General features: G+C 39.7%; 1 protein-coding gene across 2 annotated transcripts in view; it reads left to right on the forward strand.

Annotated features, from left to right (window-relative positions):
- The window catches only part of Kif4a (kinesin family member 4A), a 122,397-nt gene that overhangs the window by 90,349 nt on the left and 12,865 nt on the right, over positions 1-19,183 (forward strand). For both annotated transcript variants that reach the window (XM_052733481.1, XM_052733491.1), the window contains 7 exons: positions 6,631-6,714; positions 7,118-7,231; positions 15,195-15,350; positions 15,465-15,565; positions 16,555-16,684; positions 18,052-18,222; positions 18,731-18,838. In XM_052733481.1, the coding sequence (XP_052589441.1) occupies positions 6,631-6,714; positions 7,118-7,231; positions 15,195-15,350; positions 15,465-15,565; positions 16,555-16,684; positions 18,052-18,222; positions 18,731-18,838 (864 nt within the window). The remainder of the gene's footprint in view (positions 1-6,630; positions 6,715-7,117; positions 7,232-15,194; positions 15,351-15,464; positions 15,566-16,554; positions 16,685-18,051; positions 18,223-18,730; positions 18,839-19,183) is intronic.

A 19,183-nucleotide genomic window follows, 5' to 3' on the forward strand; every position in this document is an offset into this window, starting at 1 on the left:
GGCAAAAGGTATACATTGAACCATGTCAGTAGCATTTGAGGTTGCTATGGGACAGCTCGTATATAGGGACACTTTCTGCTTACCTCCAGTGATACTGTGCTATAAGCAGAATGATCTTACAGGCGATTCAGCAAGTTCCAGATGCTTCTGATCCTAAATACCGGAAAGATTTGGCAGAGGAAAATTCTAAAGAAACCAAAGTGTCACCAGGGAAAATATACTACTGATGATTACTCATGGCAATATATAGCTCAAGGAATTAGAAAAAAACACTTGATTTAGCAAAATCTTAAGAAATTATATTTATTTTATTGCACAGAGGGAGGAGGACACCAACAGCCAGAGTTGGGAGGTCAGAGCACAGCTTGTGTGAAATCATTTTCTCCTCCTCCTACCATATGGATTTAAGGGATCAAACCTCAGAGCCTCAGGCTTGGTGGCAAACACCTTTTCCTGCTGAGCCATCTCATCGCCCAGCAAGATTTTTAATATAGCACTTTTCAGAAAGGTTTTCAAAGGGTTTGGTTTAGTTTAGTTTAGGCTTAACAATGGGCAGTTCAAAACCAAGCAAAACTATATGTCTGCTACTTGGGCAAAATGTGAGAAGAAAGAGCATGGTATATAATAGAAAACAAGAATACAGTTCTCAAGACAATTGAGCTGTTTACTAGGGCACACATGGAAACCACAGTGCAATATCACTTCATATCCACTGGAAAAGCTGCAATTAAAACAGAAAATAGAGCCGGGCGGTGGTGGCGCACGCCTTTAATTCCAGCACTTGGGAGGCAGAGGCAGGTGGATCTCTGTGAGTTCAAGGTCAACTTGGTTTACAGATCTAGTTCTAGGACAGCCAGGACTGTTACAGAGAAACCCTGTCTCAAAAACAACAATAACAAAAAAAAAAAAACAGAAAATAGCAAAGTCGATGGTAATTTGATGAAATCAGGATCCTCACACATTAGTGGTGGAATGTAAAATGGACCAGCCACTATTTTTTAACATTTATTTATCTCATATATGTGTATGTGTATGGGCGTACATGTGCCGTGGTATACATGTAGAGATCAGAGGACAAGTTGTTGTAGTTGATTCTCTCTCCATGTGAGTCTCAGGAATCAAACTCAGGTCTCTGGGCTTAGCAGCAGGTGCTGACCTAACTAGACCATCTGCTAAACAGAGAACCTGCCTGCCTTCAGTCCTCAACACACACACACACACACACACACACACACACACACACACACACACACACACACAGAATTTAATCTTCAACACACATACATGTCCACAGAAAAAAGCTTCTGACAAAACCTAGCATACTTTGATTTAAAAAAAAAAACAAGGTTAAAAGATGACTTCCTGAATCCGATAAAGTTGTGTATGAAAAAAAAAACACTGCCAACATTAGACTATACTTAATAATAAAAAAAATTCCCTTAGATCAGGAACAAGGATTGCCTGCTCTCATCAATTCTATTAAACATTCTCCCATTGGTTATATCCTGTTAAAATTGTTTGCAGATAACATGATCAAATATACAGAAAATTCTAGAGGGTGCACCAAAATATTTCTGCTAGTATATCAGTTCAGCAGGGTTGGAGGATACATAGTCAGTATAAGAAAATAAGTTGTGGGGTTGGAGAGGTGGTTCAGTGGTGAGTACTTATTGCTCCTGCAGAGGACCTGGGTTCAGTTCCCAGTAACCACATAACAACTTACAACTGCCTATAACTCCAGTTCCGAGAAACCCAATGCCCTCTTCTTGCCTTATCAGGCTCATGCATACACATAGTGCACATAAATTTACACAAGTAAACACATGTGCACATAAAATAAATAAAAATTTAAAGCAGAAAAGTTGTATTTCTATACATATAAAATAGGGAAAACCATTCAATTTGGAATAGCCTCAATACAAATACTTAAGAACAATTAGCAAAAGAAATTTCCAATTTCACGCTGAAGACTATAAAACATTAAATTAAAGAACCAAATAAAAGAAAAGATAGTTCATATTCATGGCTGGAAAGATTTGATATTCTAAAGATAGACTATTCCTCAGATTTTTTTTTTGTAGATTCAATACAATCTTAGTCAAAATTTCAGTGATAAAATGCTTGCCTAGCATGTATGAGACCCTGGGTTTTGTCCCTAGTCCTAGAAAACAAAACCCATCTGACGTTCTCACAGCAATTCACGAGCTAGTCCTAAAATTCAGATGGACATGTAAGAGCAATCAAAAAGAAAGGGCTGTAACAATTATCAGTGAGTTAGAATTGAAAATCCCCAAACCATGCGCTTATAATCAGTTGTATTATTGGAGGGCCAACATCAGGGGTTAAGCAAACATTCTACCCTTGAACTACATCCTCGGCCCTGATTTTATTTTATTTTATTTTTTAGTTTCTAGTTTTTAAGATTTAATCTTTGGTGGTTCCATACACAACTACAATATATTTTGATCTTATTTACCCTTACCCACATTTAATTCCTCCCAGACGCCCCTCTCCCTACTCCATGTCTTCTTTTTAATATATTTCTTTTTCTTTTTTCAACTCCAATCTCACTGAGTTACACCGACTAGGCTATAACTTGCCTTGTCCCAGCCCCTGAGTAGTTGTGGAATTACAAGCATGTGTCACTAGACCTGGTGACACAGTTGATTTTCAGCAATGGTACCAAGACAATTCATTGAAGAAAGAATAGTCTTTTCAGTGGGGAGATGCTCAACACCCAACCAGCCTGGACTGTTCTATGAGCCATAGGTCCCAGGGAGAGTGTGTCTCAAAAAACAAGATAGATTGCTCTTAAGAAATAACACTAGAGGCTCACTCACCTCTCACTTCCACCTGCATGTGCACATGTATGTATGCACACATCCTCATTCAAATGCATTTGCATACACACAAAGAAGAGTCTTTCGATCAAACAATGCCAAGTCAACCAGGTAATCAAAGTTGGAACCTGCCTCACACCGTATATAAAATGAAACCAAACCCAATGAGATAGCTTATTCAACAAAAGTACTTGCTACCAAGCCTGAGTTCATTGACTGGGCCCCACATGGTAGAAGGAGAGAACTGACTCCCACAAGTTCCCCTCTGACCTCCACACTGTGCACACACACACATATCCTAAATAAGTAAACAATAAAATTTAAATATATGTAAGGGCTAAAACTTAAGAATCTCTTAGAAGAAAGCAAAAGTGTTAATATTTGTGACTTTTGATTAGGCAAAAGGTTTTTTTTATTTATTTTTAATGGGATACCTAAAGCATAGTCAAAGAAAAATTAGATTAGAAAAACTTAAAAGCTGCTCTCCTGTAAAAAAAAAAAATACCAGTATGAACATGAATAGTCAGCAGACAAAGCGGCAGAAAGTATTTGTAAGTCATCGAGCTGCCAAGGACCTTGTATCCAGTATCAGTAAACCTAACCCAGTTGTAAGGAGAACAAAGCAGCAAAGTTCACAGAAGGTGCTAGGTGTCATTAGCCACCAGGAAAATGCAAATGGAAACCGCAGTGGCATACCATTTCACACCCACTGAGACAATGACTAGGGAAAGAAAGGATAAGCTTTGGCAAGAGTTCAGAATTAGATACATACATTTGCTGGTGGGATGGGAAAATGGTGTGACTGCTTTGACAAATCGCTGGCTAGAAGCTGGTTAGGCTAGAAACTTTAGAGGTACTCTATGACCCAGGGATTCCTCTCTTAGTTCTGTCTACTGAGAAGGTATAAAGGCATACCCATGTCCAAACTTGTATGCAGATGTTCACGGAACATGAGCAATATTAGCCAAAAATGTGGGGGGAACCTGAGTGTATCAGTGAGTGAATGTATAAATACAAAATACGTATATAGTGAAATATTACGATCACTGGCATATGCTGCAACATGGATGAACCTTGAAAACATTTGTGCTAGTCACCAATAATAACATATTATAGGAAATGTCCAGAATTGGCAGATTTATAGGTAGAAAATAGTCGTTACAGTGACAGGGTTGTGGCATGATAGGTAAAGGAATTGAAATTTCTTTCTGTGGAAATGAAAATGTGGCAACACTTGAATTGTGGTGTTGATTTTTCATAAGCTCTATGAATATGCCAAAAGCCATGACTCATACATTAGGTGATTCAATTCCATCATATGTTAATTATCTCTATAAAACCACTAAAAGCAAAAGAAGGCTTATGTGTAAAGCACTAAGTTAATACTTTACAGCAGTGAGTATGCTGTGTTGCCAGGAATCTTTATTTTGTTCACTTCCATTTTCCCGTTGACTACAACAGTAATTATATATTACAGTATGCACTCAGTTAATGTTGACTGAATTATCATAGTGATAAGAAATGTAAAATATACCTTTCAAAGATGAGTCAATGGCCAGGTGGTGGTGGCGCACGCCTTTAATCCCAGCACTGGGAAGGCAGAGGCAGGAGATCTCTGTGAGTTTGAGGCCAGCCTGGTCTACATAGTGAGATTCAGAACAGCCAGGACTGTTATACAGAGAAACCCTGTCTTGAAAAACTACAAAAAAAAAAAAAAAATTGAGTCAGGGAGAACATCAACAGTTATTTCAGGCTTTTGAGTGGCTGGGAAGTTTAGAGGCAAATTCTGGTCTGCCGTGGTGTGCTAGTTTCAGGAGTATAATCACTAGGGACAGAGAGATGATATTTACTGAGTTCAGAAGAGAGAATGGGCTGGGGTTCATAATTAGGGAATTATCTTGCCGAAAAGTGAAAATTGAAACCACAGGAATGATATGATTGTAGAGATGGGGAATGTATAGAAAAAGAAGTGTAATTAGTTCAAGAGCAGCCTGTAGAAGGAAAGAAAAAAGAGAAGGCTACGAAAACAGTCTCTTTAGTTCACATAGGATAAAATAACCATGAGATCTGTCAGGCTGAAGAGGAAGGAGGATGCTGCAGTAGGCTTTGGGGAGTGCTGAGGAGACTGAGTTTGTTGTCGAGAGGAGGGACCAGAAAAGGACACTGCACTAAACAGAGGAGATTTCAGGACAGCAGAGGAACTAAGGGCAAGTGAAGAGGAAGGGCAGCTAGCGGCACTAACTTCTTCAGGGAGCTTTGTCTCCTAGCTCTTTCATTCCCTTGACCGCATACTAACGCACAGCCTAGTAAAACAGGCCTAACTACAGGCCTACAATTATATTGTACTCTGTTATAATTCTGTGTCGTTTATATTCATTTGCAGTCTCTGTGAGAATACTAACCAGATCATCTTCGTGTCTATGTCCCAGAACCTAGTGCAGTACCTACTGTATACATATTATATGAGTTATACAAAATGAGTAGCTGTCTTCTTCTTTTCCCTGCCAAGACTTGGTGCACGGTGGACAAGCACTCTACCACTAAGCTAAAATCCTCACTGGTGAAACTAATAGTTCTTTTTTTAATCAAATTTTTAATTTGTTGTGGATGCAGGATTATTTCAAAACTTCATTCCAGCTTTAATCCGTTATAATTTTCAGGATCAGATAATTTCAAAAGACCAACTCAAAGCCACACCTCATGTCCCACAATGCCTGCTTCCTAGAATCAGCATCATATTCAACTCTTTTTTTATTGAAAATAAATTTTTTATATTCTGATCACAGTTTCTCCTCCCCCAACTCTTCCTAGCTCCTCCCTACCCACCCAACTACATGCCTTCCTTTTCTCTCTCCTTTGAAAATAAATAGGCAAAACCAACCAGAATAATTTTTGAAAGTACAAAAAAGAATACACAGAAACAAATACACAATAAACTCCTAAAAACGCAGAATTAGAAAATATAATGTACAAGCAAAACAACAGTAAGACAAAAAATGACAAAACAAAATAATATGAGACAAAAAGTCCAAAAACACCCTTGAGTTCATTTGTGTTAGCCATCTCATGATAGTTCTTGTATGTATGCTGGCAAAGACATCACTAAAGTGGCTGACCAGGCTGTCCAGATTGGGTAAGCAACAAGTAGAACTGGAAAGCTTAATGGATTAGGAAAATAAGGAAGGGGCCAAGAAATCAAAGCAGCTACGTGTGTGGTTGTTTGAAGTGGCTGGTATCCCATAATGTTTCATGGTCCTGATTTTTCATCTCTTAGCAGAGAGGATATATTCAGGTGAGCTAGATGTGTTCAAAATTGTGAAGCTTCCTTAGCTGGAGTTATCTTAATTTTATAGGGGGCTGGCTCTGTGGTAGCTTTCTCTTTTTTTTTTCTGGCCACTAGGTTTTATGACCAACTCCTGAAGTTGAGAAGTACTGGTCTTTTTATCTAGATCTGTCAATAGTGAACTATGTGGACAAGGCTGTTCATTGAATGATCTTTGGTTTCTTCCCGATCTCACATTCTATGGTAATCTTTATAATTGATGTAAGTCTGAGAAATGGAGAATTTGAACACAGAGCAATAAGCTGAGGAAGACAAGGATCTTTATTATATATGCAAACATAGTTTCCAGTACTTCCAGTTCTTAATTCTGATAAGAGAAGAAGATAAAGGCTACTCACAGTATTGTACTTAGTCTTAAATATAAAGGACATCTGGGAAGGTTTCTTAGTTTAAGGTTTTATTTTAGTTCACTGAACATCAATTAAGATCTGACTTTTTTGTTATCAGGATCGTAAGAGGCAGTACGAACTGCTCAAACTTGAAAGGAACTTCCAGAAACAGTCTACTGTGCTCAGACGTAAAACTGAGGAGGTAGGTAAGAAAAGCCTGTCTGCTGTGCTGAATGCATTGTCACCGTCATACCTAAACATGCTCACAAAGTGTCTTAGGAAATGGGGGGGGGGGGGGTCAATATTGACCAGCAATGTTTAAATCTTTTTTTAATTCTAATTTGGCTTTTTTTTCTTAAAAAAATAAAATAAAATAGAACAGACTACTAGCAATACATGACATTCCCAGACATTTTCAGTCTGCACAACTTCCTTTAAATGTACCCCTCTTGCAAGTACTGAAGCAGTAGCTGCTAGTCATCAGTTATCATGTCCGTGGAGATTTGAAAACCTGGTTCCTATAGGAATTCAAACCTAGAATTTGTTTACTGAGATGCTGCAAATTAAAATGTTCTTCAGCATCCCCATCTCCCGTTTGTATTTAGGCAGCAGCTGCCAACAAACGTCTTAAGGATGCTCTCCAAAAGCAAAAGGAAGTTGCAGAAAAACGGAAAGAGACTCAAAGCCGTGGGATGGAAGGCACTGCAGCTCGAATGAAGGTACGAACAGCTTGAACTGCCATTTTCCTTACATGCACTGGGGACAGGGGAAATAGCAAATAACTTGCTTTTGATCTAAAAGTACATACAGAATTTGAAGTTCTGCCTGAAATGCTTATTTTAAAAGATCTCTTTCAACTGTTGTCAAAGAACAAGAGCAGGGCATTCTTTGTATCCCTGCTTGTCATAGCTCAGTTACTATTTTGTTCTGGTGTGATTGATTTACCGGGAATGGTATGTATTTAAAGTATACAGTTTGGTGAAGTGCTGGGTCGAGCCATACCATGGACTGGGGTCCGAGACTGAATGAAAAGGGGAAGGTAAGCTGAGTGTGAGTATTCCTGTCTTTGTGCCTCCTGACATCCAGCACAGTGGGAGCACCCACCTCACATGCCTGCCCCCATACCTTCCCTGCTGTGGGGAGCTGTGTGCCACTAGTCTGTGAAAAGCAAGGAGCTGGTCCTGAGGCTGCTTTTGTCAGTTGTTTTGTCAAAGCAATGAGAAAGGGAACCAACGCGCAGAGAATCCCCAAATATGCTTTCTGGCCAGGCACAGTGGGACACCCGTGACCTCATAGCATTTGGGAAGCTGAGGCAAGAAAATTAGGAGGTCAAGGCAAGTCTGAGCTCCATGGAGAGTTTGAATCCACTGGTTCATATATATGCATACAGGCAAAACACTCATACACATTAAGTAAATCTAAAGATTTAAATTTCCTAAAATTCAAGACCCAAATATAACCAGGTGGTGGTAGCACACACCTTTAATCCTAGCTCTCAGAAGGCAGAGGCAGGCGGATCTTAAGTTCAAGGCCAGCCTGGTCTACAGAGCAAGTTCCAGGATAGCCAGAGCTGATACACAGAGAAACCCTGTCTCGAAAAACCAGAGAGAGAAGGATTGGTTTTCTGTCACTATAGATTTGTTTATTTTTTATAATTTTACTAAAATGGAATTGCATGGTATCTGACTTTTTTTTTTTTTTAAACAATTTTTTTTTTTTTTTTTGGTTTTTCGAGACAGGGTTTCTCTGTGTAGCTTTGCGCCTTTCCTGGGACTCACTTGGTAGCCCAGGCTGGCCTCGAACTCACAGAGATCCGCCTGGCTCTGCCTCCCGAGTGCTGGGATTAAAGGCGTGCGCCACCACCGCCCAGCGGTATCTGACTTTTTGGCCTCTTATTCAGCATAATTATTTCCACATTCATCCATATGATTACATACATCAGTTACTTTTATTGCTGAGTGACATCCCATTCATTGTATGGATGTATCATAATTTCTCTGGTCACCTATTGGTGGTCATTTGAGTTATTTCCAGTTTGGGCTACTACAGATATTGTATTGAACACTCATGGACCAAGTTTTTGTGGGAACTATGTGTCTTATTTCTTTTTGGTAGACAGCCTGGACTCAGATAGCTTTCTCATCTGCTAAGTGTATGTTTCACCTATTAAACAATTACTAAACTGTTTTCCAAAGTGGTTGTACCATTCCTACCAGCAGTGATTGAAGGTCCTTGTTGCTGCATGTTCTCAACAATACTTATAGTATGGTCAGTCTTTTAAATTTTAGGTATTCTAGTAGATAAAAAATGGTACCTTGTTAGAGTTCTCGTTTTCCTAATAACTAAGGATGCTGAACATCTTTTCATGTGTCTACTTGCTTTTTTGTTTTTTCTTTCTTTGTTTTTTGTTTGTTTGTTTTTTGAGACAAGGTCTCACATAGCCCTGAGATACATACACAGACATACATTCAAGTAAAACACCCATATACCTAAAACTAAATAATTTTTTATTAAATTGATTTTATTTTTTCAGAAGTTTTCTCCTTTATTATTAAAATAATCTTACGACTTGATTGTTTTAGCTATTAGGATGGCAGATGACATTGCTTTTTTTAAACACAGTTTATTTTATTAAAGCATAATTGACATAAAGTATCTGTGTTTTATTGGGTACTTCAGTAAGTGCTAAGGATTTAAACCTAAGACCTTGTGCATGCTAGGCAGGTACTCTACTGATAAGCACCTCCAAAACACTGATCTATATTATGGTTATCTCTCCGTTGTGTTGCTCTTATAATTACAAACAAAATATGGCTTCTTTTAATGTGATGTATTTAAGATTCATCTGTGTTGTTTTGTATCAGTAGTTTGCACTTGTGTGTGTGTATTTCACTAAGTCATATTCCATTTGTATGGGTTTACTTATGGTTTATTTATCCAGTCAACTGTTAAATGCTTTTGACCTTTTTTTGAGGCAAAGGCTGGCCTGGACTGCTTCTCTAGCCCAGGCTGGCTAGTCTAACATGTAGCAGTCCTCTTGCTCCAGCCTCCAGAGTGCTGGGAGTACAGCTGTGAACTGTCACACCCCAAATAACAAGAGACAGAAACAATTGACTTGAGAGATTTATGAGGAGACATGGCTCACATAGTTATAGAGGCCTAAATGTCCCATAGTAGTTCATCTGCAGGCTGCCGATCCAGGATTCCATACCACAGTTGAGTCTAAATCTGATAGCTTCAAAACCGGGAGAGTGGTTGTGTAACTCCCAGTCACAGGGCAAAGGCTTGAGAATCTGGGGGTGGTGTTGTAAGTCCTGAGTCCAAAGACCAAAGTCTTGGAGCTCTCGTGCCCTAGCTCCAGGAAAGACAGAGGAAGTGCCCTTCCTCTGTCAGTTTTGTTCTAGCTGCAACTCCAGCATGTTCTGGGTGCTAGCCACCCACACTGATGATGAATCTTCCCAACTCAGGCCACCTACTCACATGCTAGTCTCCCCTGAAAACACCCTGACAGATGAACCCAGAAAAACAATGCCTTTACCTGATCTTTAGGTATCCCTTAAGCCAATCCAGTCAACACCTAAACTAAGCCATTCCATGAATTAAGCTACTATTAGAAAGCTCACATGCATATTTCTGCAAAAGCATTGTTGTTTGGCACAACCTAGGAAATGGGTTACATAATAAGTTCATAGAGAAAACCTACTAAGATGCTGAGCCATAAAATAAGGTTCAGTGTGCTCTGAATGGCTTAAGACAGCTTAAGTCTTTGCAGTATGTTGTTTTGACCATGATGGAATTAAACTAGAAATGGATAACAAAAATGGTAGTAGCACGTGCCTGTCATCTCAACACTCTGTGAGTAGAGGCAAGAGGATCAGAAGTTCAAGACTAGCCTCACTACAGTTTGAAGCCAGCCTGAATTACATGCAACTGTATTTGAAAAACTCCCTGGATACTTAGAAACTAAGTGATAACACTTCTAAATAAGCCACTGTCAAAGAGGAAATTAACTCAGACTATTAGATTGCATCTTGAATTGAATGAAAATACAACATTATTAAAGGAAGTTTCTAGCCCTATGGACCCATGTTAGAAAAGAAGGAATGCAAGTCATTAATCTCAACTTCTTCCTTGAAGAAACTAAGAAAGTAAAATTAAGTGCAAAGTAAGCAGAAATAAGAAAGTAATAAAGACCAGAGTAGAAATTAATGAGCTTTGTAAAAATTATTTCTAATTTTGATAGTTCATACCTATGGTCCTAGAATTTTGAGGACCGAGGCAGGAGGATCACGAAATGAAGGTAAGCCTAGGCTGCATAGTGGCACCTTATTTCAAAAAGCATTATGTTAAACAAATGTTTTTGGTAAAATATACATGAGCATCAATTTTTCCAAGTTAACCTCTGTAAGAAAGAGTTGGTTCTTTCATAGGCCTCTGGCTTTCCTGATCAAGAAAAGGTAGAAAACAAAATATAATTAACAGAAATTTCATAAATTATATCACTGTATATTTTATATATTATAATGAAGGTTAAGAAAGAATGTGGGTAAGTGCCTAAATTTGAGAGTTTAACTGAAATGGACAATTTCCCTGAAACATACAAACTACTGAAGTTTACTGAAGAAGAAACATGTTATAACCTGAGCAACCTGAGATCAATTTTTGTGTGTTTGGTATGTGGATATGCATGTTTGCACAGGTGTGTGGGTGGGTGGGTGTGACCCTTGTGAAGGCCTGGGTACCCTCTCTGCCTCCCAAGTGCTAGACTTACAGGCAGGCTACCATGCCCCATCCCCTGCTTTTTAAATAGGTGCTGAGGATCTAAACTCCAGCTTTTATATTTCTGTGGCAAATGCTTTAACCACTGAGTCACCTCCCCTGCCCCTGAGATCAATTGTTGAAGTTGAATTTTGTTAACTTCCTTTCTGGTGGTGGGAATAAGGGAGGAAGTAGAGAGTGGACTTATATGTTAGTTATATATGAAAAAAAAATTTTTTTCCCCGAGACAGTGTCTCACTGTGTAGGTTAGACTGTCCTAGAGCTCACTATGTAGACCAGGCTGACCTTGAACTCACAGAGATCAACCTGCCTCTGCCTCCTGAGTTAAAGGCGTGGGCCACGCCACTACTGCCCAGCTATGAAATTCTTTTTTTTTTGTTTGTTTGTTTTGTTTTGTTTTGTTTTTTAGAGACAGGGTTTCTCTGTGTAGTTTTGCTGCCTGTCCTGGATCTCGCTCTGTAGACCAGACCAGGCTGGCCTCAAACTTACAGAGATCCACCTGGCTCTGCCTCCGGAGGGCTGGGGTTAAAGGTGTGTGCCACTACCGCCCGGCGAAATTCTTGATCAATAAAAAAAAAAATTAAAGAGCCAGGGGTAATGGTGCACACCTTTAATCCCAACACTGACGAGGCAGATGTAGGTGGATCTCTGAGTTCAAGGACAGCCTGGTCTACATAGAGAGCTCTAGGACTATATAAAGAGACCCTGTCTAGATAGATAGATAGATAGATAGATAGATAGATAGATAGATAGATAGATAGATAGATAGATAGATAGATAGATAACAAAAACAAGCAAGTAAACAAAGAACTATGTAGGCCAACAAATCCAGCTCGCTCGCTCTCTCTCTCTCTCTCTCTCTCTCTCTCTCTCTCTCTCTCTCTCTCTCTCTCTCCCCCTCTACTATGAGGCCAACAAATCCAGCTCTCTCTCTCTCTCTCTCTCTCTCTCTCTCTCTCTCTCTCTCTCTCTCTCTCTGTCTCTCTCTGTCTCTCTCTCTCTCTCTCTCTCTCTCTCTCTCACACACACACACACACACACACACCCCTCTGGGTGACCTGTAACTCCCTGAGTACACTAGGCTAGCCTTGAACTCAGAGAACTGCCTACCTCGGCCTCTCAAGTGCTGGTTTTAAAGGCATATGCCACCATGCCCAGCCCAAATTTGTAGGGAAGAAATATTAGTTCTATGCAAAGTCTTATAGACAACTGAATTGGAAGGACTACTTTTGCTGCTCAACTTATAAGGATGCTAGCATTACCTTGATAACAAAACCAGATAAAGGCATTACAGGAAAACTACAGACTATTATCTTACAAACATAGTGGCATTTTTTATTATTTTATTTTATAGGTGGATGCTTCTCAGCTTATAATGAGGCTCCATCCCAAAGCACCTATAATAAGTTGAAAAATGCATTTAGTACACCTCATCTGCTGAGTATCATAGTTCAGCCTTATCTACTTTAAGTATGCTAATACATATTACCTAGAGTTGGACAAAATCATCTAACAAAAAATCTACGAAGTATTTAATATCTAATGTAATTTCTTTAATACAATACTGAAAATGAAAAACAAAATGATTATATGGAGACAAAAATAGGTATTTTGTAGATATGATGAGATGTGAAAGCATATAACACAATATCAAAAAATGCTGACTTCTGCTTCATATGCTTCACAATATGGAGCAATGTTGTTGCCTATTGGGAACATGTGCTGAATGGGAATTTTGAGATTACCAGCACAAGCAGTTCGAATTTATTGGCTTCACCAAACAAGATGGCTCATGCCTGTAAACTAAACCCAGCACTTGGGAGACAGAGGTTGAAGAAATCATACCAAGTTTGGGTCCAACCTGTTCTACATAGCAAGTTCCAGGCCAGCCAGGGCTACATAGCAAAACTTTGTGTCAATGGAAAGAAAAAAATAGAATTAATTGGCTTCTTTATTTTTATGAAATTAACTTCTTTATTCTTGGTAATATTTTTATTCTAAAATCTACCTGTTCTTTTTATTTGTTTCTTTTTGCTTTTTAAAAAACTTGTCTTTATTTTATATGTATAAGTGTTTGCCTGCATTTATTTATGTGCACCCCATGTGTAGCTGATGTTTGAGAAGGTCAGAAGAGAGCATAGGTCTGATGAAACTGGAGTTACGGATAGTCGTGAGCCACTCTGGGGGTGCTGGGACCTGAACCTGAGTCCTCTGCTAAGCAGTCTCTCCAGCCCCTTGTTCTGCTTTTTGAGACAGGATTTTGGAGGTTCATATTGACCTTACTCTCACGGTCCTCTAGCTCAGCCTTCTGAGTGTTAGGATTATAGGTATGCACCATCATGCCTGCCTTTAAAGTCTACCTCGAATATTAATGTAGTCCCCCCAGCTCTCCTCTGATTAGTGTTTAGTGTGCTAATTTAGACCCAGCTGATTTTAATGTATTGTGCTTCTCTTGTCTTCTTTGTTGAATTAAAGATAGTTTTGTTTCGAAGATTTGGGTTCTTTGTATTGAGAATTATTTTCTCCCTTGATGAAATGGGCCTTTTGATCCGGGGTAGTATTCTTACATAAGAATTCTACTTAGCTGCTCCGGCTTTCTTTTTATCACTGTTAGTACAGTATAGCTTCATTGTCGTCTTTAGTGTTCTCAGGAATGAGCACTGGGATTCTGTGGTGGTTGGTGGTGGTGGTTGTTTTAGTAATGTTTTTATTAATTCTTTGAGTCACCTTTTCTCCCCCATTCCCATCAGATTCACTGCCACCTCCCTACCCAACCAACTTCATGTCCTCATTTTTTATTTTTAAACCCACTAGTCCAGTCTGTGATGCCCAAATACTCTTGGCTGTGTGTCTAACCACCTACCAGGAATCACACTTTTTTTTTTTTTTTTTTTTTTTAGATTTATTTGTTACATATATAGTGTTCTGCCTGCAGGCCAGAAGAGGGCACCAGATCTCATTATAGATGGTTGTGAGCCATCATGTGGTTGCTGGGAATTGAACTCAGGACCTCTGGAAGAGCAGTCAGTGCTCTTAACCTCTGAGCCATCCCTCCAGCCCCAGGAGTCACACTCTTACAGAAAGCTAACTCTTCATCCCGGCAGCTTTAATAGCTCTTCAGTCAGGGGTAGGCCTTCAGGCCCACATCCCACTCCTGAGATCTTGTCTGGTTTGAGCTTACACAGTTCTTGTTCCTTTGAGAACTCACTCCAGCTGTCTTTTGTGGGTTTTTTTTCTCTCTCTCTCTCTCTCTCTTTTTTTCTCTTTTTGGTGTTGGGGATTGAATTTATATCATTTTGAATGTGAGCACCCACTCTACCACTAAGCTATATCCAGCCTTCAAGGTTACTGTTTCTAAATGTCTATTTAACTAATTATATTTTCATTTTAAAATCCTTTCCATCTACTTCATTCATTTATTTATAATTTTTCATTATATTTAATTGTGTGTGTGCATGTGAATGTGTACACCTGAGTTCAGGTGTCTGAGGGAAGCCAGAGGCATTGAGTCCCAGGAGCTGGAGTTACAGGCAGTTGTGAGCTGCCTGACATGGGTGCTGGGAGCCAAACTCGGGTTTTCTGGAAGAGCCGTCTCTCCAGCCCTCACCCACCTTCTACTTTAAACATGTGTCATGATAGTTAATGGCAAAAAAAAACCCCACAAATATTATGGGAACAGTAAATAGAAGTAGTAGGATAGCTGGAGAAAGGTTTGCTATAGAAAGCCTCTTGTGACTTTGGAGATATTGTTGATAAAAGTTCTTAGAGAGGTAATGGTTTTAGTGATATAGACACAAATAAAAATCTCACTTCTGGTTTCATAGACTCTGGTCCAAATGAAATTAAGTATCTAGCCCATGGGGTCCTCATCCCCAACTCACACATTACTAATTTCTCTTCTAGAATTGGCTTGGAAATGAAATTGAGGTCATGGTCAGTACTGAGGAAGCCAAACGGCATCTGAATGACCTTCTTGAAGATAGAAAGATCCTTGCTCAGGATGTGGCACAACTCAAAGAAAAAAGAGAATCTGGAGAGAATCCACCTCCTAAACTCCGAGTAAGTGTCATGGGGAAATGCTATCAATAACCACATGAAATTTCTAGCAAATCCTTATTGCTTTGGAGGACTCTTGCCTTTGGAATCCCACCTTCTGGGCCACTGTCTTTACAGAGGCGCACATTCTCACGTGATGAAGTGCGTGGTCAAGATTCAGAAGCAGAGAATTGTATTGCAAAGCAGATTGAAAGCCTAGAGACTGAACTGGAGCTCAGGTAATGGGGCTATATCTGAAGCATAAAATGTTATGCCTGGAATCCAAATAGGTGCCATCAATCCACTCATTCAAGAGCTTGCTTCTTTTCAAAGGATTTTTTATGGGGAAAACCAGTAGCAAACAGAGAGTACCAGTATTTTGAGATCATTTCTGTCATTCAGTCACTATGATGCTCTAGGAGGTGAGTGTCATTCTTCACCTTACAAATGTAAAACAACGTTGAGGCTCTTAAACTTTTTGGCAGAGAGGCCAAGAATACACACTGCAACAAAGACAGCATCTTCAACAAAGGGTTGGCTACATGTAGAAGATCCTTCTCTCCTTCTGTACACAGACAACTCCACATAATTCAAAGACCTCGAATTAAGACCTGAGACTATGACCCCATAAAGAAGAAAATAGTGAACACACTTCAACTTACAGGAAGCATCCGCTTTTGGCAGTTAACAAATGGGACCTCATGAAATTAAAAACAAAAGCTTCTGTACATCAAAGGACACCATCATTCCAGTGAAGAGGCAACCTATAGAATTGGGGAAAAAATCTTTATCAGTTACACATCTGGCAGAGGGCTAAAAAATAGAATATATAATGAATAAAAATTTTTGAGAAAACAGTGGGACAAAGAACTAACAGAAAGTTCACACGCCATGATGTGCTCACCTCCACACCTACATAGACACAGAAATAAATGAGACAGAAAAAAAAAATCAATCGCTCTCAAACTCTGTGTGTGTGTGTGTGTCTGTGTCTGTGTTCCACTTATTTCAAACCGTATTTAATAAAATTAGAGCCACTTAGATATTTCCTTAGGGTTCCTTTTGTTTTAGGTTTAGAGGTACCACATAAAATTTGAATAAGGTGGCTTTTTACTTTTTAACTAATCACTCCATACATAAAATTCTTTTAATTTTCTACTCAGAGCTCCTCCCTTTCTCCTTGCTATTGAGGCTGATGACAATAAATCTCACTGTTCTCTCACTGAAGGAGTGCTCAGATTGCAGACCTACAACAAAAGCTCCTGGATGCTGAAAGTGAAGACAGGCCGAAACAACGCTGGGAGAATATTGCCACAATTCTGGAAGCCAAATGTGCCATAAAATTTTTAATTGGAGAGGTAAAACTACTCTTCCTAATAATAACAGTTATAGGGGACCTGGCTGGATAGGTTGAAGTGTAAGGAACACTTTCTTAGTGCTGTAGCTACTTTTCATGGTAGAATCTCCAATGATACTAATATTGAAGAGATTAATAGATAAAAGTTGGTTAGAAGCAAGTACAGGACAGCTACTTAGAAAAATATCATAAATTGACACTCATCATGCCTAACATAGCAAGTATGCATTAGTGATGTTAATAGAAAAGACCAGGATGCCATAAGAAGTTACTGGTAAGCATGAAGTATTGTACAACTTTTAAAAACAGCTGTGAGATGTCTGTTTAAAAATTTGAGACATAGTCTCAAGGAGAAAACTTAATCATTTTGACATATACAGATTCATTGTAAGAAAAAGCCCTCTTCACTGATCTTAAATGTACGATTTCATCGTAAACTGTCAGAAGAAAATCAAAATTGACAACTCAAGACAAGCATAGTTTCTGAATCCAGAAGTTGAGCATTAGTTATGCTTCGTGCATTTTTGTCTTGGGCCAGCAGGCTTCTTCTACTAAGGAAGCTTGACTAATCTTAGGACTACTGGGGTTTATGATGCTCACTGTCTGGGCCAGTATTGAAAACAAAAGTGGGTCAGTGCAGCATACCAGTCTTGCCTAAGAGATTTATCTAGAAAGATCTACAATTTCATCAGTCAGGTCTACAAGTTCTAACATGTGAACAGAGATTCTGAGAGAGAATTGACTATAAGCTCACTCCTGTGAGTCCCCTTTTAAGCTTTAAGATCTGCTTAAAGTTTCAGAATTTTGGAATTGTCAGATATTGTCCATGTTAGGGTTATTCTTGCCTTGATGCAGAGCAAGCAACAGATGAATGACTTCAATGGCGGCTTCTACCCCTAAGATACTACCTGTCTCCGCATCAATATTGACGTATGGCCTAGGAATAATAAAACAGTGCTTTTACGGGACTGGAGAGATGATTCAGTGACCCAAGAGCACTGGCTGCTTTTCCAGAGTGCCCAGGTTCAATTCCTAGCACCTGTGTGGTAGCTCATAACTATCTTGTAACTCTAGTTCCAGGAGAGCAGACACTCCCTCTTCAGGCCTCTACAGGAACCTGGCATGTACGTAGTGTGCAGACACACATGCAGGCAAAACACCCATACACATCCAAAGTAAAAATTTTAAAGCCGGTAGTAGTATTTCAGTTCAGTCTTAGGATCCATATGACATGGGGCCAGTGAGAATGGATTTAGGCTTTCTTGGCAGAACTTTCCTCAAACCGTTTCAAGAAAGCTGACCTTTTCTTGTTCAGTGAATGGGAGAAGATCAGTCTTCAAGCAAAATGACCTTTTCTTATCCTTTCAGCTGGTCTCCTCCAAAATCCAGGTGAGCAAGCTTGAAAGCAGCCTGAAGCAGAGCAAGGCCAGCTGTGTTGACATGCAGAAGATGCTGTTGGAGGAGCGAAGTCATTTCACTGAGATAGAGGCAGAGCTCAAAGCTGAGCTGGTCAAGGAAGAGCAACAGCACCAAGAAAAGGTGAGTCTTAGCAAGACAAGAAGCTGGGGAGGCCGGGGCGCTCCCTGCCTTTGCTTGTTCGGTTTGGAAAAGGAGGAGAATATGCCTGACGGGGTGCCTGTTGCCTGGAATCCTAGCCCTCTGGGAGGCTATAGCAGAAGAATCATCTCAAGTTCAAAGCCTCTCTGGACTACATTGAGACCCTATCACCATCTAAAAAATAAATAAGTAACCAAACAGTAATGGCACGTGAAGCTCCCTTCAAAAGGCTCCGTGGTCTTTTTCACATTTTGTAAATAAGTAACCTGCAACAAGTGACTTGTCTAAGTGGCTCTTAGCCACTGACTCCAATCCCAAGGTCACATGCTGAGAAACACCTTTCCGAGCCTTATGGTTTTGAACCATGAGAAGAAAAGACGTTCTTTACCTTTAACTCACAAAAAAGTTACGTGGATCTTTGCTTGAACTAGAGAACATCCTTTGTCCCCTCACTCCTTTGCTATCACCCAGCGGTCGTGTCTTTCTTTAGGTGCTATACCTTCTCAGCCAGCTGCAACAATTCCAAATGACAGAGAAGCAGAAGGAGGAATCAGCTAATGGAAAGGAACAGCAGTTGCTGAGCACACTGAAATGTCAGGTATGCAAAACATGATGGAGAATCCTATCTCATTTGAGCCATGGACCTGCAGCAGAAAGTAATTAACTGCTGACAAACCAGAGCCTCTACTCCTTTGAGGCCCTGTTGGAGCTGGTTAGGGGAAATCAGTGTAGCTACTGTAAGAATAGCCTCATTTTCGGGCCAGGCGGTGGTGCTGTACGCCTTTAACACAGCACTCGGGAGGCAGAGGCAGGTGGATCTCTGTGAGTTCAAGGCTTACCTGTCTAGAGAACGAGTTCTAGGACAGCCAAGGCTACACAAAGAAACCCTGTCTCAACCAAAAAACAAAAAAAACCCCTAATTTTCAGTACTGACACAGAAGGT

The sequence above is a fragment of the Peromyscus californicus genome, unplaced genomic scaffold (assembly GCF_007827085.1).
Source record: "Peromyscus californicus insignis strain IS unplaced genomic scaffold, ASM782708v3 Scaffold_10__1_contigs__length_136768540, whole genome shotgun sequence".
In the NCBI taxonomy this organism is placed as follows: domain Eukaryota; kingdom Metazoa; phylum Chordata; class Mammalia; order Rodentia; family Cricetidae; genus Peromyscus; species Peromyscus californicus.